The sequence below is a fragment of the Oculina patagonica genome, chromosome 1 (genome assembly GCF_052425735.1).
Source record: "Oculina patagonica isolate OP01 chromosome 1, crgOcupat, whole genome shotgun sequence".
Classification (NCBI taxonomy): Eukaryota; Metazoa; Cnidaria; class Anthozoa; order Scleractinia; family Oculinidae; genus Oculina; species Oculina patagonica.
This window is the reverse complement of record NC_135758.1, coordinates 22,529,213-22,552,533: the sequence shown is the minus strand read 5'-3', so window position 1 is coordinate 22,552,533 and position 23,321 is coordinate 22,529,213. Positions and strand designations below refer to the sequence as shown.

At 37.8% G+C, this 23,321-nt stretch overlaps 1 protein-coding gene across 1 annotated transcript; it reads right to left on the bottom strand.

The window, feature by feature from the left end:
• Positions 1 to 22,966, bottom strand: LOC144636894 (FERM domain-containing protein 5-like). The gene is made up of 15 exons (XM_078496125.1): positions 22,784 to 22,966; positions 21,165 to 21,269; positions 19,985 to 20,027; positions 19,316 to 19,397; positions 18,797 to 18,841; positions 18,616 to 18,668; positions 12,874 to 12,994; positions 12,524 to 12,611; positions 11,336 to 11,424; positions 10,487 to 10,550; positions 9,954 to 10,042; positions 7,888 to 7,971; positions 6,907 to 6,975; positions 2,637 to 2,913; positions 1 to 1,999 (listed from the first exon to the last, which is right to left on the bottom strand). The coding sequence occupies exons 1-15, from the start codon at positions 22,874 to 22,876 to the stop codon at positions 1,796 to 1,798; spliced, it is 1,506 nt and encodes a 501-aa protein (XP_078352251.1). The 5' UTR covers positions 22,877 to 22,966; the 3' UTR covers positions 1 to 1,795.
• Between the last annotated feature and the right edge of the window lie 355 nt (positions 22,967 to 23,321).

The following is a 23,321-nucleotide window of genomic DNA, read 5'->3' as shown; positions in this document are numbered from 1 at the left end:
TGAAGTATAGATTGGAGTTTTTATTGTCAACCACAGCCATGCTTTTATAGAGTAAAAGAAGTTCGTTAACAAATTGAAATCCTACACTGATACAAAGACAGGACGCGCTTATTCACAGAACCCATTCCACAAAAACACGCTTTTAAGGTGTTCGAGAAAACAAATTCCCTGGGAAGCATTTATTTTAATGACCCCACTAATACTTCCGTGCTAATACATTACATGTTGCTATGCAAACGAGAAAGATGCACCACGCTTTAATGAGAAAGCTAATCTCCCTAAGCACATTGATTTCTCTAAAAGCTTTGAATTATTTATCGCGAAGAACAAAAAGGCAAGAATTTCCGTGAAATACGAGTATTGATGACTTAGTGAATTTGTGACTATCCGGCATAAAATGCTTGTCAAGTCGGAGGAACAAGACGGACTGCTGTCTCGGAGAATTGACTGAGCCTGCAGCCATCGCCAGACGGGTTGCTAAGTAACAAGAGGTATTATTGAGACCCCCCTATAAAGACCTTTTGATTCTGTAGCAAGAGTACGACTACGAGTACGTTACCCAATAGCAGAAGAGCGCGTGTGAAACAGTGTCATTTTGGCGGGAAACTGTGGTAGCCGTCGTCATTTTTGCGACAAATTTTTATATCATTTTGGCGAAAACAAGAAATCAAGTTCTCATAAAGAAGGTAAGTTGAGCTGATATTTTTACAACCACTAAAAGACAGCTAACTTAAGACAACTCAACCAGGTCAATAGGTGCTCACAAGAGTAAAAGATAGCTTCCTGTGATATAAATCTTTCTTCGTATTTCGCTGAAAACGTGCGACAAAATCTCATTTTCGTACTAAAGTCGAGGTCTCTCATTTTGAAGCTCTGTGGGACTCTAACGAAGATTTGCCAAAAACTCGCTTGTTCCTCCGACTTTAGAAAAGCTGTAACCAAAAAACATTGAGAAAATGAACATCACTAATTGTAAATCGAAAAAAAAAATTGGAAAACGTGTGACGCCTACAATACAATTAAATACCTACGATCCACTTATTTTACAATTAACGTTTCGCCCTCACTTATTTTACTACAAAATATTTGAAACTTCTCTACTGGGGCGCATTTCTCTGCAACTTACGAAACTACCACATGGAAGTAAATTAAAAATTGATCAGTGCGTGAAACAGAAAGATTTGTCTGTGATACAGCTGCTGATTGTTGATCACACAACACTTCAAGGGCTGAGTGAGAAGCGTTGTGTGACGATTCTAATAAGAGCTGCAAAACATGGCTCGATAACTCTGTAAAGTACGACTACATCAGATCACGTGATCAGCTTGCTTCATAGAGGAACGAAGAGCTCTCGTCCTGTGTTTTCGAAGGGGTGTAACAAGAAAGAAACGAAAAATACAAAAAAAACTGGGCATTCGACTAAGTCTACATCATGATCCTTCAAACAAATATATAGAGTTCTCTGATATACATTAGGATTGTTTGTATTTTTGGTAACTCGCTTGATAGAACTGATGTTTTAGTTGTGTGTAAATACTCAAAGAATTCTTCCCCTTCAGAAAAACGATGATGACTCGATTTGTCTTTTTGATGGTTCTATCACACGTATGGAACTGAAAACATGATGCAGACACGAGAAAACTAGACTTGTTAAGAAAAAAAAATCGAACAAAAATGGTCAAAAAACAAAACCTATTTGACTACCTAATAAGAATTAATTTCCAAAGTCAATATTTGACGATGAATCGCTAGTATTGTACTACGGATTAAAAATTCCCCAGCATTGTGTTACCCGTTAGATTTTGTAGCCAAAAGATCTGAACACAAATTTGGCAAGTCCCTTGTAGGCGTCTGTAGACTTGATGTAACTCTTCCTTGTTTCCCACACAATAGCAATGGGAATCATGATCAAGGCTAGAATAAACATGATAAAAATAAACATCTTGAAGCCATAGTTTTCCACTTCCACGTGACTTGGAGGAGCTCGCTTCGTGACAACCTGCAAAAAATGGTGCCACGATTAGCATCAAGGTTCACCTAAAACCTGTTTTCAATATATACATGTTTCTAGAATAGTATTTTGCTGGCATCTGAGAAAACAGACAAATCCTTTGGAGAATTTTCCAGTTCGATGCCACCTCTCTTTAGCCTGTGTATATATTCATTCTCCCGTTATAAACACTATCTCTATTGTTTCTTGGGTTGGAGGCAGCGTGGCCTCGTGGTTAGGGCGCTGGACTTGTAATCTAGAGGTTCTGGGTTCAAATCTTCCTCCCTGACACTAGATGGGTTTGTGTCTGTTTGACCTGTCAACTCGACATAGGTCCTCAAACGCAGTTTACCGTGAAGAAATTCTAAGTAAACGGCAAAGAATTACAGATCCATTCTTTCATGCATGGAAAGTATTGACAGCTTGGCAGCGTGGTTCTGATTAGTTCAAGACTGTAGCCTTGATATGATTCTTTCTTAATGCAAGCCTTATTCAGATTAGTTCTCGACAATAGTCTAAAGATGATTAACGTTAAAGACAAATATGGTCGAACCAAACAAATCATTATTTCACCAGCTATTAACCCTTTTGGTAAACAAAATGACTGCACAATGGTCAAATGCAAATAACGGAAATTTATTCTTACCTCACTAGAAGGGCTGACTTCATGATGCCCCACGTGATTGACAGTTTGCGGCGAACCAGCGTCAGTCATTTCAAATGACGTAATACTCTCGTCCGGAGGAGGGCTGGGTGGGAACTCTGAAGTTTCAAACTTCCTTAATTCAGAAGCGGCCGAGTTCGGCGTGAGCTCTCCACTTGTTTGACCGTTCGGCGTGTTGGGAAGGTTCAACACTCCGGTACTCTCCGAGATGCTATCCGAGGGAACTTTTATCCGCCGGGAGATCCTCACGCTGGGAGCCCTAATAAACCAACAAAGCATATTGTTAAAGGACTATCACGAACGGCACATCTTGGAATAAAATGGCCATTGTTTTCAAGTTTATCTTTTGTAATGTCTTATTTTTACACAGTCATGTTCATCCTTGTTTATTGTCGGGTTGCTATTTTTTATAACTACTTTTATTTGTTTTCTGCACGACTATTACTTACATTTGTCTCATAAATTGCTTAACCTTTATCACTTACACTATTTTGTTTCCTTCTCTTACATTATACGTTTCTTGCGTTTGCCGCTAATGTTACTTACATATGTTCCTTGCATTGTTCTCATATCACTTAACCTATTTACATATGTTTCTTGTCTCTTCGGTTTGTCATTACTTTTTTGATGTCTTTCTACCTTGGAAAACTATTATTTTGAGGTTTCTTTTGATTAGAAAATAATTTTGCTTATCAGAAAAACGACTTAAAATATCGTAATATAGGCCCTTTTATGTGAGATCCATTTCCAGATATCATAACCTGTTCCTAGACAGTAATTTTTAACGGTTAGACAAAACTAAGTTCTTGGTTATGTTGTGGTCTTGTTTTAATTATTCTCACAATATAAGAAAACACGGAGTTTCGCCACAAAAAAAGCGTCAGAGATCTAGAACTAAACAGTTTTTACTTCTTCAGGTGTGTTTTGAAACGAAAAGTAACAAACAAAGTTAATCAAGGGCAACAAATATTTCAAGGAAGGAAAACGGGCTCAAAGCTTATGAGACGAAAAACCACACGGAAATTACTTAATGAATTTTGATTCATTTTTAAATAGTTTTGTTTCTGACAACGAATAACAGCATTGTACAAATTTGTTATTTGCGAATTAAAATTCTATGCGCGCAGGAAAATTGGAAACTGCTTGTGGTCTATAAAATAGTCGATTCAGAAATGTATTCGTGAATAAGGCTTTTTCTGAGGCAGATACGAGGTACGCGTACGGAAAGCGAGTAACTTTCAATCTATGCCGTTTTCAATTGCTGTTAAAAGCAGGGGGGGCTTTCCGTTTTGGAATAACATTAAATTTATGCACTATTCTGTTCTGACAGTTGATGTCGAAGATTACTTTATATACCTCGCTTAATTTTTACCTCATGGTAATGAGGTATTAAAAATGACGATTTATTTCACTCATGGACTCACTCACTCACTCCATTCCGATATAAAACCGCAATTAATTCATGCATTAAACGGTAAACGTGCTGACAGAAAGGTCCGGTTTTCCCCTGCCGCCCCGCCCTTGTGTTCTGTTCATATATCTGGGGGGTGGGATAGAGGCCAAATGTTTGCTTGAGTGCAGAGATGAACATTCAAAATGGCATGTCGGGCCGAAATTCTCAAAGGTGGTTTTTCGTTCCTTTCGCTTCATCCTCGATCTAAATACACCTTTGTAGACCTTACAAACGAAGAGGAAATGTTCCGGAAAATACTCAAGTGGAAAGAAATGGGCTTCAAAGCAAAGGTTGTTGAACCTGTTTGATCAGAAAGATCAGTTCATTTGGACAACGGAGAATCGATCAGGCGCAGGAAGAATGCAACTTTACCATCCTGGAGAAAAGTACTAAGCGTTCCTTCCTCTGTTGTATTTTTGTACAAAACAAGCAGGATATATAAATGCACTGGTTTCACCAATCGTTCGGAAGCTGTTCGGTAAATGTGACACGACAAAGCACATGCTTTTCGTATTGAAGTGCCGAGAAGTGCTGTTATACACGCGCACATGACAAAAGACATGTTTTTCGTATTGAAGTGCTGAGAAGTGCTGTTATACACGCAAATGACAAAGGATATTTTTTCGTGCTAAGACGTGCTGCTGTTCGTCTCTTTGCGGAGTAGACTTTTGGTCTGTTATTGATTTAAGTATGGATGTAGATACAGAAAATAAATTAAAGTAAAATGACAGGTGCGATGTCATTACAGTGTAAAAATGCCCTTTAATTTAATAAGAAAATATTAAATTACACTTTAATCACACAAAACTTGAAGAAATGTTTATTTTCAATGGAATGAAATATGAATTAATTGACACTACACTATGTCCGTAGTGTCTATTACGGACCAGTCAAGGAGTGAACTTGGAGTTTAAAAGGAAAAAAAAAACTATCAAGTTTCGGCTCAACTAGAGACAACAGCGCTACCTATTTACATCTTACAGAATAAGTATGATTGGCTGTTATTCATGCTGCTAAAAATAGGGCTTTCCACAAGTTGCTCGGCAACTTTTTGGCAACTTTTCATGTTTCGAGCAACTTTTTCCCCTTCGAGCAACTTTTTCTCTCTCGAGCAACTTTTTGCATTTTAAGCAATTTTCAGACCGAAGATCTCCGAAGATAATCCGAGTGTTGTTCAAAGGCAATACGAACGTTTCCGAAGATTTACGAAGTTTGCCGAAGATTTTCGAGGAACATCTGAAGACATTACACCTTCCGGCTCATTCTGCATATTAAAACATTACAAAACTCGTCACAAACATGACGTTATCGATATCATCACGATTTTTCTCAGTTAAAAAATTCCTTGTTATTCAACAAATTTTCCCCCTAATATGTTGTTTAGATACTTATTTTGCTGTAAAAGTGCATAAAACTGATAGAATCTTACTCTCAAAGGGAAATTAGCATATATTTAGAGAAATTCTCTTGATAAGAAGTAGCGTTTTGGATTTTTTGGAGCAACTTTCGAGCAACTTTTATTATCAGAAGCAACTTTTTTGTATTTTTGGAGCAACTTTTGAGCAACTTTTTGAGAAATTACGGGCAACTTTTTTGGAAATCTCGAGCAACTTGTGGAAAGCCCTAGCTAAAAACACCTTCCAACAAACTAACACTAAAAAATCTTTACAAAGGCAGTCACTTCAGAAACACAAGTCATGTTTGTGTGAGTCACGGAGTGTGCGTGACATGAATTTCCTTCACCACGTCATCTTTTGCTTTACTAACATGTCTGGCTGGATAAAGCAGGGGCACCCAACGGAATATTTCGTTAAAAATATCTGTTCGGAAGACGATTTGAGAACAATTTTGAGAACGATTTTTCGGAACATTCATTGTAAATTTTTTTGCTTGCATGCCTTTCCTAGGATTTTCGAATATCTATAAAAAAAATGGTATAATTGTTCATTTTTAACGGATTTTTACTCTAAAAAGGTCACCTAGAATTTTCGGGAGCCCTTCTCTGGCTGGAATTTTTTCGAAAAGGTAAGTTTTGATCCCTATAACTTTCGGATCACTAGACTTTCAGCTAGGAAATCCGAACAGATAAAAAATTTTAGGGGATAAAAATATGCCTATATCTACCGTTTGTACTAAAATACGTTGAACGGTGCTATCTTTTGCTACCCTGCGGCAGAAGACGGAAGTTTCGTCTTTCCGTTCCGTTGCGGACCATCTGTTTTGCTTCTTTTAACTGTGCTAAAATAATTTTTACACTCAAGACAGAACATTTCTGATGAGAATTTCGACTAAATCCGAGAATGTTTTCACAAAAAGATACTGACAAAAACAAAACACAGTGACAAATATCGCAATAGAATGATTCAGAATTTTACACAGGATTCAAATTATTTCAATCATTAAACCCACAACCTGCGTAGCACGAGAAAAAACTGAAGTCTTCATAGAGCAAAATGTATTATGAATCACTAGTTGGGTAGAAAGTTATTTACGCTATGCAAAAGTACAGTTCCAGTTTTTCCTGAAAAACATAACGGAAATGAGGCAGATAACGAAGAAAATCGGGACAGCTATCGAGGAAACGGAAACTAACGTATGCAAATAGACGCAGCAGTAAGGCAGTTGAAAACAAAAAGACATTGTTTGATGCTGCATCATTTTATGTCTTTCTTTTTTTTTTGATATGGTACACGTGCATAGTAAAAAGATGAAGTAGTATTGTGTTAGGATATTCACATGAAAAAAATATATACACTAAACAAAAACAATAATAAGAAGAAGAAAATTAATAGAACTTACCTTTTAATCTGTGGCTCAGGACGACTGATCTTCTCGCTTTCTGCGATAAGCTGGTCGTGAGTTAGGCCACTGAAATAAAGAAATACAGGACAAAACTTACTTGTGATTTCTCGTTGCCAAGAAAACTATAAAAAGAGACAACGGTTGCACCAGATGGACCTCGAGGCAAACCGAAATATTTAAGCCCAAAACAACAATTAAAGCACAGAAACTAATGGGCTGCTTTCATGTGTGATTGAAGACAGTGGCCATCCAATCAGATTAACCCATCTACATGCAGATTAGCTTCTGGTTGAAAATTAAAATTATACACTAAAATGGGTTTTAATCCACCGTTTGTTTCTTCCGTGGTATAAATTACCATTTTAGAGTTTTAAGTAATTTCTTAGCTAAGAATGACGGATCATAAAGATAAAAATTAATGGAACTTTACAGCGAGCCATTAACTGGTGAAAACGAAATAGTTTTAAAAGGAACAGTTTGTCTACGGTGATAAAAGTCGTCTGAACTCTTAAATTAAAAGGTATTCCCAACCATAAGTTCAAGTGGCTCGGCTCGGATTGGCTATTCTGAGATCATGTGAAAACAGGGAACATATGGAACACGAAAAAGAGTAAAGCGAGAAAACAGTTAAAAAAACAAAAACTGTTTTGCATAAAGCTATAAATTATCCAGCTACATTGTAGAATATGTAACCTCACAAGCTTACAAAGCACGACAACATTTTTTGTCTTGGTTGGGTAAGAGGTTAAGCATGATGGTAAACTTGTGTTTCACATACTCAATCACTTTCTGTTCTGTATTGGCCTCATTTGGATCAAATATTAGTATAAGTTGCTTGTCTCCAAAGTAGCTACATTTTGTATGAAACACAAATGCATGGCTCCCACATCAGGCTGCAAATATCCCAGTTACATGATTTGTACACATATTGCCAAGGCACAAGCTGGAATAGACAGATAATTAAACAGATAAACTTACATGTACTTATGCTTTGACCTCCTGAAAAGCCTCTGAGGTGAAATAGCTTTTCTTTTTGGCTTTGTTACTGAGCCCTCTTTGTGACTAATGAGGAAAAAGCAAATAAATACAAATCTAATTTAGCCTCCATAAACGTAGACTTTCTCAAAGTCCTTCTACACGCGGTTTTTAGGTATGAAAGTACGAAATTCGCGTGATCGTTTTGGTCGGAGTTGACCCCGCGCTCACAAACAAGAATTCTTGAAACTTGACTCTTGCTAGAAAAGTCACGCGCTCGCAGAAACACCGCCCCCTGATAATTGATACCTCTTGCTTTTGGCGGGAAACTTGATTTAAAATCCTTCAAGCGGGACAAGTCGCCCTCTCGCGACTTCGTCACTCGCGGTCGTTGCTTCGCGACTCAGCGTGGCTCGCTTCGCTCGCCAATAGGGGGCGACTTGGTGCAAGTCTACCATAAACGCTACAAATGCAAGACAGCAAGCACCAGACTGACAATAACACCACAAATTTAGATTGTGTGGCTCCAGAAAACATCCATGGATACCCTCCCAGTCGACGGTCATTGGAAATTCCAAGGGGGAGGGGGATCTTAAAGACCGAAATATATAAAGGAAAGTATAAACCTAAACTGAAATTTCCAGAGGGGAGTAGAGGTTCAAACCAATTAACTCTTAACCTGCGATAAGGCTTTCTTTTTTTCGCGGCGGAGGGAAGGAGAGAAAAATAACGCCTGATCGCAGGTTAATAAACTCTCGACTGGGGCATTATTTGCAAAAGTTAATCATTGATAGGTTACCCCATTCTCGACCCCATAGCCCTTTCGTTTCTGGTGGCCAGCTCGGCCTTGGCACGAGAAAAGGAAGGGCTCTGATTTCCAGTCCTAGATTCTTGCAGTTATGGTGTTTCAAAAGAATGTATGAGAGAGTCGTTACGTTTTTGACTTCCGTTAAGGAATTGTTTGTTCAAAACAGCCAATCAAAAAAATTCGAATTAATTCAAAAATCCTATGTCCCCAGAGCCCTTCGTTTTCTCGTGCCAAGCTGACTAAGAGAAACGAAAGGGCTATGGGGACGAGAATGAGGTTACCCATAAGTTACTCCAGTCTGTAAACTTCCTTATTGTTGTATTTTTTCCCTTTTAAATAAAGCCTGGACACAGTTTTTTTAACTTGGCCCCACCAACCCAGCATTTATTTGGGCCAAGCATTTATTATCTACTATAAAATGACCAACAAATTGCACATGCTTGGACTAGTCAGCTTGAGGTTGAGCATACTCAATTTCTTGAATATTCTGTTTCTTGTGCTTCTCTGTGCACTACACTCATGATCTTAAAAATTCCTGTTCGCTTATAAAACTCTATAATGCACTTGGGTGCTTTAACTTTTTCCTGATATTTCTTTTATCATTTTCAACAGGCTAATTATTGTTCCAGTCAATACAGTGGAACCCCATTAATAGGGGCACCATTGGCTGAAGAGGCAATGGAAATTTGGCTGTATTAACAGGGGTAGGGTCAAATTTTATGACTGGTCTACTCCTGAGGTCTACTCCAAATGACATAACAACTGCACTTCTTATATATATTTAAAGAAGATTTTTTAAGCCGATCTGTTTTTCTTTTCTAAATTTTCGGTGACATCTGTTCACCTTCATCAGAGTTTATGTATACAGTAATTATAAACTAATGAAGATTTAATCAGCACTTATACAAAATGATGGGAAAATGAACAAAACTGGATTGAAAAATGGGTATTTGGTTCGAGTGGCCGTATTAACGGGGTAATATTATAAAGGATTATACACGTTGAGATTTCAGAATGCGGACGTTGGCCATATTAATGAGGTGGCCACATTAACAGGGTTTTATTATTAAGAAAATGTATGGGCCCCGGGGTATGGGCATTGCACCAGGACCAAAAAAAGTGATCGTAATAACAAGGTGGCTGTAAGGCGGGTTCCATTGTTCCTAAAGTTCACTGAATTAAAACCCAAATTATACTAAAACATCAACAAAATAAGATAATCGAAGTCTTAGATCTTGTCCATTTGTTTCCTTGTTTTTACCTGTAAAATGCAACATGCTCCACAGCACATTTCCACAAATGCTTGCACGCCAAAGGATCAGGGAGTCGGAAGCCATAGTTGGCTTTACGCTGAAAGTACAAAATCAGCCTGTTACTGACAATTTTTTTGTCAGAAAATTTTCTGGAAAGTTCTATTTACCATACACTATAGTTTAAGATGATGGCACTGGCTTTTCTGAATGAAATATTTGTATGGGTTTTGCAGAAATTTAATTTTTTTCTGATTTCAAGGTTTCTTTTTATCCTTGTCATGGCAAAATTAACGTCATTTAAAAGTACCGGGTAAGTCACGTCAAATTTCGATCCAAGGACAATAAAAAGTGCAAATTTAAGGAAAACTACTGAAAGCTACCTGATTGAGAAAGTTAAAACATTTCCACTTTGATTGATAGCATCTCCCTCATTTTGTACGAAGACTTACTTTGTTTGATCTTCAGTTAACTTAAAATACATGAAGACTACGGCAGGTAATGTTATCAAATTAGATAGCATTTATCAGTTTTTAACACTTACATCATCTCGAAGAACCTGCACATAAAATACTTTCCCCTCATAGGTGCACTTCAAGACTTCACTCCTTCAAACAAATCAAGATCAAACAAAAAATGTAGTCTTAAGATTTATCAATGGATGAGCACTCTTACAACTTCATCCTCTGATACCAAGTCAAGCATACAGGGTAACAGACCTCTCAACCTCAAAGCACTGGAAATCTGGAGATTGAGGTCAAAAAAATCTGGACATTTCAGTAAAAACCGGGAGATTGATCAACTGATGGACAAAAATACCTAAAAGAGTCCTAAAACCAGGCACTAATCAAATGACTTGTTACTCTGTTTACCGTGAGATTTCTGTTTCTCATCGTGAGATTGAAGTGAAAATCGTGAGACTTGAGAGGTCTGGGGTAACATGAATACAACACATGCTTCCTAAATAACTCGACTCAAAAGATGTTGTAAAATAAAAAAATGTAACTGTATGTTTATAGTGGTCATGCACTGAGCCTTGACTGATAGCTAGTTTCCAGGCGTGCAACTCAAACAGAGAAAACAAATACTTCAAACAAAAGTTACATGGTTAAAATCGCAGGAGGCAGACCAGTTGGCTATTTACAAAACATGATTGAGGAGATGGACTCAGGAGGACCAAGAGCAAATCCAGCTAGTGGCAGGGTGGAGGACAGGCTTGAACCCTGGACCTCCGGTTTACTAAACCAGTGCCTAAAACGACTCAGCCACACTGCCTCTTTACATTCAAGAAAGAAAAACTTGCTAAAATCCAAAAGTGGGGTCAGCATTTAATGCTTTGTTACTCTAAGGTTATAGAAAATGCAGATTGCAGAGGTAGTGCAACTGAATTTACCAAACAAATCCAGACACTTTCTTTCCCTCTCTGATAATGGCTATTCCAATTGGCGTCAGTCCCAGGTAAAGTTGAACGTTGTCTTGATCCTGTAAGCATGAGAAATACCTCGCATTTATTAATGGATTGCACCCTGAAGCTAAAAAGTCAGCGAACCAATAAGTAGTTAAGTTTGGAATGGAACCAGTTTAAAATAGCTAAACAAACCAAAATCATCATCATCATCATCATCTTTATTGTTATAACCGTTGTTCAGAGGGCAGATTGGCATTTTTCACTGACCGTCGCAACAAAGTCAGTCTGTTTCCTAATTTAGAGCCAGTACAATGTTAAGCCCTACCATTTCTGGTCCAAAGCAACAAAAACTGGTTTGTGTGTGTGTGTTGGGGGGGGGGGGGGGGGGGTTACACGTGAATTTGAATGACATTTTAGGAGGTTTAAAGAAGGGATTGAAGAAAGAAAATAAATTTTGAAACACCACCACACATTTAACCCCCAAGCAAGAGCACTCCAGGTTGTCAGGGGACTGTCTCGTGTCTGTCTACCAATTTTTAACTGAACATTTCTTATTTCAAAATCACATTTAATCTCCAATATTCTTATTTCTCTAAATTTTACTAATCGTCAACTATCTTCTCCCAACATCCTCAAAAATCACCCGAAAAATTTAAAAAACACCGTTAAACATAGATATATGGGATAATTGCAAGTGTCCTTGGAATTTCTGAAACGCGAATGAAATATTTCCAAAAAACCCTTGTTAAGCGGTGAAAAACGACCTTCACGTGACTTAAAGTTTAACCATTTTCCTGATTAAAAGACATTGGTCCAAACATCATGTGAAATCAAAGGTTAATAATGATTTTCTTCAGTGTGATGATTGAATGTTGCATTATGCATGTACACCAATTTGGTGCAAGAATGGTTTACGACCATGACAATGAAGACGGTGATGATACCAACATTTAAAATACAGCTTGACCCCTCTAATTAGAACTCGGTTATTTCTAATTCCCCCTTATTTCCGAGAAAAAACCCATTTCCCTTGGATTTTCCTTGCCCTTCAGTCATTTACAATTGGCTATTTCAAACTCCAACTATTCCAAAATTGAACTATTCTTTGTTTCCCCTCACTGTTTAAAATAACAGGGTTCAACTGTATATATATTTTTAATTAACTTGACTGACCTTGCAAGGATGAGGATCCACTCCATACATATCAAGTCCCCTGACTTTGGCAAGGAAGTTCTTCTCGGCAACTGAGGGTACCTGGCCACTGTGTGGATAGAAATTTGAGACCAGAGAAATCAGTTTTCTATGTTACTTCTTACCAACTGAATTTTCATTGACAGAGTTTAAATCCTATGCAGAAGTCATCTCAACCTCAAATTTAGCCCATTTTCCTATTCTCAGACTGAACCAGACCTAGGCTACAAAGCTTAGCACCACACAACTGATGTTAATGGGAATGACCTGCAATAAAAGAAACCTGTTTAAATTGCCACTTAGGTGAAAAGGAAAGTTACAGGACAACTTACGAAAAAGTCTTGTGAGTTTCTGCAATTTTCTTCTCTAGCTTCTCAGCTTGCTTTGGAACAATGCGGAACTCTGTAACATAGTTATCTCCATGATCGTCAGGGTCATAGTCTCCTATATCAGCTGTTGAACAACAACAAATAAACATTATAATCTATGTCAACATACAAATTCACCACATTGATGTTATTTTGCAACATCTAGACATGGGAAAATGGACAAGCCACGTGAACTGTGGATGAAGAGCACATACAGTATTGTGAAAAAGTAATGCACCTGAAAAGCGTGAATTTCGTTCTTTGTTCTCGCGAAATTTCGCGCAAAAAGTTCGCGTCACTTCGAGCGAACAAAGGCCGATATTTCTTCGAATTTTCCTTACCTCAACGATAATTCGCGATAATTCGCAATATTTCGCTACTCACTAGAAGAAAATTCGCGTGCAGCTCAACAGTAGTTTGGTCCCCTTCGATTAAAGTTCTCCGCGTGATTGATACGATCGCCTGCTCATGTTACTTGACACAAAATATATCTTGGTTACCGTTCTTTTCAATTCGATGTAGCGTGAACAACAACTGTTCCATATTAAGTCTAAATAACACCACAACAATCTTGAGTGATAAGAATAATTTATTACTTACCAAAAATTCCAAGTTCATAAAGGCAAACAGTGTGTTCGCAACAACATTCACGGAAAGATCGCGCTGACATCGAAAGCAAAATTCGCTTCAGATGTTACTAATTCTCGCATATTTTTTGACCCTTTGATCCAGATAAAAGACAAGCATTGCAAGGAACCTTTCCATAGACTTTTTCTTCTTCACTTAGGCGTAAAAAGGTCTCAAAGTGTACGATTTTCACACATCAACGTCGCAAAAACATTCAGGAATCGTGTTGTCGAATCAACATCGTGCCCAGGACACTCTGCCATTGTCATAGCAACCGTTTGGCCCCAGATCCTCCGAGTGTGTGCATGTGTTCGTTCGCTCGAAAGTTGATGCTGATCGACAGAATATTGTTATAATTTCTGGACTTCTGTGCTTTCTTGGACACCAAGAAGAGAAAAGATGAGAAGAATTACTGTATGGCTAACCAATGTTTAGATTTAACCGTCGAAAGGAAAGGACTTTACCTGCTAAACAGCTGTAACTTGTTTAGTTGTTATGTGCCAGGCGCCATGTTTGATCGACATGCAGTTGTTCTGAGTTGTTTTACGCTATCAGGCTATTTTTGTTTCATTGTCGGTTACAGGTAAATGGCTTTGTAGCTGTTTGAATTCCAATGCGTTTATTACATTTTTATGGTCTGGATAAACTTTCCTGTTTTCTTTCCTCCGTGTTCGAATTTTAAAAACAACACCTAACGCGTTTTAGCCATGTCTCACAACAACACAACAGTTTCGAAAAGAAAACGATCAAGATGAAAGATCTAAATTTCGTTCAAGGCAAGTTTTGCTTGAAACACTTATAACTGCCTCGAAATATCGCCACGAAAGTTCAGGATCAAGCGAATTATCGCGTGAAAGTGCCTGAAAATTCGCGAAAGTGCGCGATAATTCGCGACAAATTACCGCACACAGCGAATTATCCTTCGAAATTTCGCGTGGTTTTAAACAATAGATGTCACGAAAATACGACGAAACAGCGCGAATTGTCGCAGAAATATCGCTTCAAGCGAAATTTCCTCGAAAAGCCCCGAAAAGCGCGAATTTCGCCGAATTTCGGGTGCATTACTTTTTCACAATACTGTACTACACAATGTGATGCTCTAAACTGAATGGTGATAAGTGTTTCTCAATTACAGTTATAAATTATAACTGTAATTGAGATAATAAAGCAACTTAACCCATTGGCGCCTGTGCCGGCCGTAGCCGGCCGTGCGTAAAAACCACCCCCAAAATGCCTGTGCCGGCCTCAGCCGGCCTTGAAAACAACGTGTTGGCAAATGCCCTTTCCCTCCCTCCCTGGAGTTTTTTTGGTTCTTCTATTTACCTACTAGAAGATGGTTTTCCATGTTCTATAAGAAATTATATAATAACCTGAATTCTACGCGCATTTTGATTGGTTCTTACTTATGATCTATCAGAGTACAGACACATGGATGACGTCACGCGGTGGTGTGACTCGCGCGCGTGATCAGAGTTCATAGTCCAAATCAGAGTTGTCGGCAAAGTTTTTCGAATTGCGGTTGAACGCTTCGGTTAATGCTTACAGATTTGAACAACTTTCCAAATCGGAATAAAGGTTAGTTTTTTCATTGACTTTCAATTGACCATTTTTCTGTTTATTCAATCGGATTAACAATGCTTCGTGTTAACGAAAACTTAATAGTGAAATCAAAACAACCTAGCTCAGGCATCGGTACGGCAGCATTGCTCACACAGAAGTGTGCTGAAGTCTTGTGTTATTATATAAAACAAATAGATTTCATTTTGCCGTGCGTCTGTTCAGTAATAGATCACAGAAGACGTCAAAATGTGGTATGAACATCAGTGACCCACTCGGCTAGCGCCTCGTGGGCCACTTCTCTGTTCATACCACATTTTGACGTCATCTGTGATCTATTACTGAACAGACGCACGGCAAAATGAAATCTATTTGTTAAATAATGCACGCTTGAGGTCTATAAAAGCTGCTAGTCGATGCCCGAGCCGTAAGGCAAGGGCATTCAGCTGCTTTTATAGACCTCAAAAGTGCATTATTTTCTTATAGGACATAGGAAAACCATCTTCTAGTGGGTTTAGAATATAGCATTCAAAAGAGCACAGAACTTACAAGACTCGCGGTCGCTTACGGCCGCTCACGGTATTTACAAACGCACGCAACATCGGTAAAAGTGAAAGTTTAGTTTATTATTTTCTTTGGCGGCTTCTTTATAATTATAAATAAACCAAGATACCATTTCATTCATATTTCCTATTTATAGTCCTTTCTCCGACTACCAAAAGATTCTCACAAAGCCGACAAATCTAGTTGAAATATTTACGCATTCAAGCCTACTTCAATTTCATTCAAATGAAAAATTTCCATGCGTTCGTTTCGCAGCAAGTTTTTGAAATTCGCCTCTAATTTCGATTTAAAAAGAACAAAAGTGGAGTGTTCTGTCTTCAGATTGTGGCTAAAAAAGGTTTCTTACCTCAAAGTGTTTCTAGAGTCCAGCTTGTTTTGCTAAATAGTTTCCAAACAATTTCGGCAGTTCACGGCAAAATAGTGGCGTACACAACTCCAAAGAACAACAGCAATTTTCAACGATTCTTTCTTAATCTGTCGCTTCCTTTGGCACTGTCTTACTTCCATTTAAGCATGTAAAACGTTTCTGATAAAAACTTGCTGCTTTAAAGCATCATTTAAACAACAAAACAAGAGAATAGAGGCGAAGTCGACGAAGTCGCGCGTTCAGCAAAATTCGACAAACAATTCGCACATCCGGGGTACCGGGCTTCTATAGTTTTCAGCTATGTTCTATTAAAAATAATGCCCGCTAGAATTCCATTGCGCGTATACAGCGGCTATATTCTAATGTTCTATAGATAATAACGGCAAATAAACCAATCAAAATCTGTTTTCTGCGCATATTTTTAGGGAACTCTTGGGGTCCTAGAAAGAAGGTTTTTCGTCTTATTCCGTGCATTGAAAACGTACAAGCAAATCATGCAGCCGCGCGGCTTGTATTTACAAACTTCCAAGGCCTTGTTTTTGATTCTGAACAAGAAAAATACCATCTTTGGGACTAAAAACGGAAAGGAGAAACACTATAGAATTTTAACCCTTTGACTCCTGGAGATTTTCCAAAAAAACGCATTTTTAGGTGTTTTTGACCTTTTAAGGTCTATTATAAGCTAAAAAAGCTCCAAATCACTGAAATCGACCCTCAAAACACAAAATGCATGCTTATTTCTCACCAGAATCAAGTTTGACATCTTTTTAGCTCGTGCATGCGCACAAATCAAAGTTTGGACATAGCTTTTGGACCCACCATCCTACATGTACCACTTTAGGCTTTTCGTTTTTTGTTATTTTTTTTTTTCGCTTTTCCTTTTCTTTTTCTTCCTTTCTTTTTGCTGCAGTGTTTGGCCTTCTAGCAGGCTCCTTTTTAGTAGAAGAATTTCCGCGAAAGCGTAAAGGAGGCAAGAACTACTTACCATGGACAAGCAAAGGGTGGAAAGAGGCAATTTTCCTCTGAGTTTTTCGCTAAAATTTTGAAGCGTTTTGGTGCATATTTCAAGTTCCATTAATCTAATCGCGCTGGTTTAGGTATCGTTGGAAAGGTCTTCTTCTGCTTCACAATTCGAGCATAGATGTCGCCTTTCTGGGTGAAAGGTGATGACGTCACAAGCGGGACAAATACCCCGATCCTTTGCGGCCGGTTTGACCGGTGCAGGAGTCAAAGGGTTAAAGTGGCCTTAAAACGGAAAACCATGGAGTACAGAGTGCTAAAACCTTGTTGATGAAGGATTTATCTTTCCTTCCACTGCCGCGAAGACATGGTGTAATGGTGCTTACAAATGCGTTTTGAACTCAAATCACAGACTTAAACACGGACTAAATGTGGCTTCTCAAGTCTTCTGAGAACGAAATGGTAATGTACTGTTATTGCTTTGAACTTGGATGTAATTTTTTGAACGATCGGTAAATCCATTTAGTGTACAATTGACTTCAAAAGCCGCCTGCTAAAATTAAAACTTCGCTTTCAACATGAACATGTGGATAATTAATTCTGCCGTGCAGTACAGCACGGCTCGAAAAATTTCGATACTCTGCTTCACTTTGTTTTTAATTATGTCTATCGCTTTTGAAAATTACAACAGTGCTTCAGAATATACAAAGGAGTATGACTATCAATATTAATAGTAAAGGAATGCATGGAAAGTGGTGCTAGTGTTGATTTAGTAGTCTGAATTCTGTAATTTTGTAAGCGTTTTTTATGCTTTTTCACGCCGCCGCAATTTGAAGATAATTTTATTGTCTCGAATTACCAGTTTTCTGCACCAAGAAATAAGCTAAATGTTATTGAATTAATGACAGTATCAGTTGTACAGATTGTAAACCTATCTTTTACCAGACTATTTTACGATTTTTCTTAAAAATTTGTACATAGTCTCCGTGTTTTTGCGAGCTCCAAAATGGCGCGCGAAGGGGAATAAAATTTTATTGCTGTCTTTAGTTTGGTTTGGGATAGATTTATCAAGGCTGATAATCTCTTTTAGTCATAAATTGGTCTTTCAACATGTCTAGTTTAAATAAAAGTTTACTTCAGAAACTAATGGTTTGTCTGAATTTACTGCGCATATGGTTTATTTTTTCCACTCGTACGTTTGCGTTCAATCCCGTAAAAGAGCCAGGTATTTAGGGGTGGGTGCATGCATAAAACCTTCAGGCGTCAATGGGTTAAGCAGTTTGAATTCTTTATCCACACTTCAAAAAAAATGCCTCATTTCAATGTCTAATGTCACATATTCTCACTAAACAATAAGTATAAATAGCCTTGAAACTCTCTCTGCAAGGTTCGCAGAATACTATAAACGAAAGAGCGCCCTTCCCAAGGGTTTACGCATCGCTAGTTGCTCCCCAGGGGGGCAACGAACAATAACGTCAATGGAACTTATTAGTATTCTGCGAACCTTGCAAAATCCATCATTCTCTGAAGAAGACCGCAGAAGGCGATTGAAAATTTAGAGTATCCTTTTATATTTTTAGATCTGTTTAAACCATTTTTACATTTTAAAATAATCTATATGTTTGAAATACCTTGCACAATATAGGCTCCCAGTTCAACTAAGTCATTGAAGGTGCAAAGAAGTCTGTTGACAAGCAAAACAAAACATTTAATAAAACTTGTTTCACTTCCCTGAGAAGGGGATTACTTGATATGAAGTGATACTTTCTACAAAATGTGAAAACAAATCAAATCCAGTTTTCACTTTCTTACCTGCCATGCAGAATATCCCTCTTGACCTGAAGGAAAAACTGATACCTGGATAGCAAAGGAAGGTCAAGAATAGGTCACAAGGATTATTAACCAATTATCCCATCTTATAAGTACATCAGCTATACAGACAGAATATGCTTAGATGAAGATTTGCTTGGTTTCCCTTTTTCAAGTCAGCCTATTAAAACAAAATTATTTTAATAGGGTAACCTATTCACCCTCTGTTCAGATGAGAGATCATTACCTTTTTACAAAGGTTTGAAGGTCATTACAGGATTGCAAAACTTTATGCCCAGAAAAATGCTTACAAGCATTAACGGTTTGCCAGGGTGTGAGGTGCGGAGGGGTTGGTAAAATTGTGTCACCTTCTATATGTACATATCCGCTGTTCTAAGCAGTTCCTTAATAAAATAGTTGTTACCAGCAATAAAAGGTTAATTTTGGGGCCCTGGATGCCCCTCTTAAACAAGGATCTTAATTTTGAATAAACTATTCCTTTATGCACAATAAATCTCTTACCTAGTTATTTCCTCATGAAGTGCGCTTGGATCCACAGCATAGAACTTTACTCTGAAGAACAACTTGTAAGGAGGCTTCAGAGCTGCACACAAAGAACAGAAATGGTAAGGGGTCAGTAGAGGCAGTAATTACATGTAGAGGATCCTGGTTTGGATCAAGTTTTATAATACATGTATAAATCTGGGGTTCACCCACTCTCAAGAATGGGACCTCCTACAAGCCTATACAGCATCTCAGACCTAAAATATATTTTTCCACTCTACCCCAACTCAGAATAATTGGAAAAATTTGGTACCCCATCTTTGACGTTGAAGGTGTTGCGGACTTGCCGCGATGAACTGGGGCAGAGTAAAAAGGTCAGGTTACCGGAAGAAAGGCCTGGTTACCGGCTAAACTTGTGACTTTTTGAGAACGTGGTTTACGAACGATTTTGGACATTTTCGTGTTATACTTTAGATAATTTTTAGTTACATTTGGACCTTTTGCAAATCTGTTGTTGGACTCGGCAATATGTGATTCTCACCTCGGCAATAGAAGGCCAAAATTCTGGCTGTCCAGTAGTAACGATTGTATTGTTGTTTGTATGTTATTGAATGAAGTTGGGGTTCCTCTGAGAACAGAAACCTCTGAGTAAGTTAGTACTAGGTTCAGATATGATCATGTACTTACTTTTCATCTGCTTGATAACGCTCTTATTCAAATCAAGCCAATGCTGAAAACAAAACAAAAGCTGTTAGTAAATAATAATTACAGCAAAAAGACTGAAAACCTCTGATTGCCTAACCCTGCTTCTTTTTGGTAAAGAAGATCATTTCTCTAGTTGCCTAGCAGGGTAAACTTTCAGACTCTTTCATATACTTTCATATCTGAATATATTATATCTTCAAATTTATATAACTTTTAAGAAAGCAAATATATGCAGTTTAAATTTCAAATGGTAAAAGTAATCATTTCCTGGCAAAGTACCCTGTCTGGACATTTAAACCCTTTTTTGATTCAACATTTTTGTATCTTTAATGTTTAAATCAACTGTGAGTAAAGAATTCAGCTTCTTTAATCATTTTTTGCTCAACATACAAAAATTACATTAGCAGTGGATATGGATTTACCAACTGGCCTGCCGCCTTTGGGTAACAACTATTAATCAATAATTTACCAGCAACCAGTTTACCATGCAGAGTCAGTTGTCTAAAATTTGACAAATTTAATAAATTAATAAAGTGATGCTAAACATTTAATTTAATTATTAAAATGTGATGTATTTTCATAAATGGAACACCTGACTGGACGTTTAGGTGATGACAACAACAAAATGTTTTAAGTGTTGGGTATTTGGGTTGGTAATCAAACAAGTGGAAACAAATAAACTGCTAATAGATACAAAAAAGTGTGACGATCTAGTTATGTCTAGAATTCAGACAGATAAGCATCAAATTATCTATAGACATAATTACCAAAAGCCATTTATTTGCTATGTGACAACTGTAAACCTTAGCTTTCATGGACAGTTTTCTTAGCCTGCTATTCAATTATGCACAACTGATTAAAAATCAATTTCGTGCTTATCGCCTGGAGTGAGTACACAAATTAGCTTGGGAGGAGCGTGTTAAACCAAAGAAACAAATTTTACAATAGTTAGTGCTACAAGGTTTTTAGACCCCGGTAGCAATACTCTTCAAAGGTCAGGCAAAACAACAGAACAATACTGTCAAAAGACTTTAAATATAAAGAACCCTGAAAAGACGCTACGTTGTAAACAATAATCAATTCACAAAAATATCCAACTGACATCCCAAAAAACAAACAACTACCAATTTCAGAGCAATTTGCAGAAAAAACGTAAGCTCACCCTTTGTTTTGCATCGTCAACGTAGCGAAGGCCAAAATAATCTTTCTCCAGCAAATCCAAAGTCTTGCAAACCTCATCGAAGACAGCCTGTCCTTTGACGTCCCTCTATATTTGCAAAGAAGCAAAGACACGCAAACAAAAGGGAGGTGTTAATGAAATCATACATTTGTTGAACAAGTGAAAAGCAGCCCAGCCCAAGAGCGTAACAAACTCCAATATTTTAACATATTGCACCACTAATTAACATTGAAAATGAAGTTATTACTAACTTGCTTACTCTATAAGTAATCATTCTTTATTTTATTAGCGCAAACTAGCTCGAAGTGTTATATTTTATTCTATAAACAAAGTTTAAAATGTTCGAGTTTAGATAATAGAAGTTCTACGAAGCATGCAAAACTCGTGCATATTTCTACTACCTGTCGCCGATCGGACAGAAAAGAAAGGCTTTTATAGTGATTCTTTTACATTGAAATCGTAGTTTTGCGATGTTGTTCCAAAACTGTTAAAACTAAAGGGTACTTATCCAAACTGGCCTTCACTACAATGCAACAAGACCTGACCTAACGTAAATTATCATTCCGTGTTCACGTGCAATACATACAAAGATCAATCCCGCAAACATCGCATGCAAACAATCAACAAAATCCGGGTCATCTTGTTCTTTTTAACACCCTTTTCGTTACCTTGGCTAGAAATACTGAGAAAGAACCGGAACAGTTTAAAATCGAGAGCTAAAGGCGAAAATTATGTTAAATCTTGTGACTTGCTTGTCACGCTCGAGCGACCACAAGCTTGATGTTCGCGTGTAGCATAACGACTGGCTAAACTTCTCGTTCGCTTATCGCAAAACGCGGAAGGATCCTGTTATTATATTTCCAAGCTTGTAAACTCTTCGAATATGTCACCTTGTGCTTCTTGTAACAATGACAGAATAAAACTAATCTACGTTGAAAAATGATAATTAATTTCAAGCTCGAACCAAAGTTCTACGGCGCCGCAACAAGTTCGAACCGCGGGGGCAATATATTCATGACACAATTTTCCTGAATTTCTACAAATAATATTAGAAGACAAACAAGAAAAAGGAAACCTTCTGTTGATTTTAAAAGACTTTGTTATCAAGGGAAAAATTAACGCAATAAAATCTAAACAGCAATTCAGCGTTTCTCGCACGCAAACTCTACGAATTCTCGAATGAATTATAAAATATCGGCGGGATTCCATGAACGGAAGATGCAAGAATCGAACTCAAGAAACCGATGACTGTTTATATTATTTTTTGTTCCTAATTCAATGGACATAACCAGTTTATTCCCGTGAAACGTGTTGCTTAATTTGTCATGTTTTCATTCCACTCTTCGATAACACACAGTATGCCTGAGTTTTGAGGCTAATGATTTCACGAATTCAAAACCCGGGATTCAAAACAACAAACGTCCTTTGCTTCCAGTGCAACATCTCTAGGTCTAAGAAAAGGACAGGAGAAAGCTTTGCAGCAGATTGCGCAAAACTTGGCGGCCATATCGCTGGAAGAAAGCAGCAAAGATCAAAGAAGTTCGTCTGCTATCAGGTCGTCTTTACACAATTTCTAACGCTTGTTACGACACGATTCTTACCTTGAAATCGCATGACAACTCTGTGTCGTCTAGAAGACTGATCTTACACTGGAACTCTCCCTCCAGGTTACTTTTACTGCCAATCTTTAACATGGTGAAGTATACTTTAGAATATTTTACCTCAGCTGCTCATGAAGTTGTAGACAGTGATCGGACGCCAAGTAAACCGAGCCTCACTACCGCGTTCTCGTGCTTGAGCCTACCACATTGCGCATGATCACGAATCTTTAACTCCAGACATCCCGGATGTGGAAGCTACAGGTGCAACAACCGGCAGCAACTACTAAAATTTGCTGGAGTCGATTTTTTTCACGCAAAATTACACGTTTTAAAATAATTTGTTTTACATGTAAATAAACAGCGAGTACCCCGCCTATCTGAAAGTTCAGCCAAAACAATTACGTACGCCTGTGCCATTCTCGTTTTTCATAGCAGACTTCTAGCCTCGGTCGTTCGAAAGCCGATTAGCACAATTATGGTCACTAATTCAGGATTAAAAGTAAATCGATTTGAATTTCTCTTGTACGCATAAAATTTG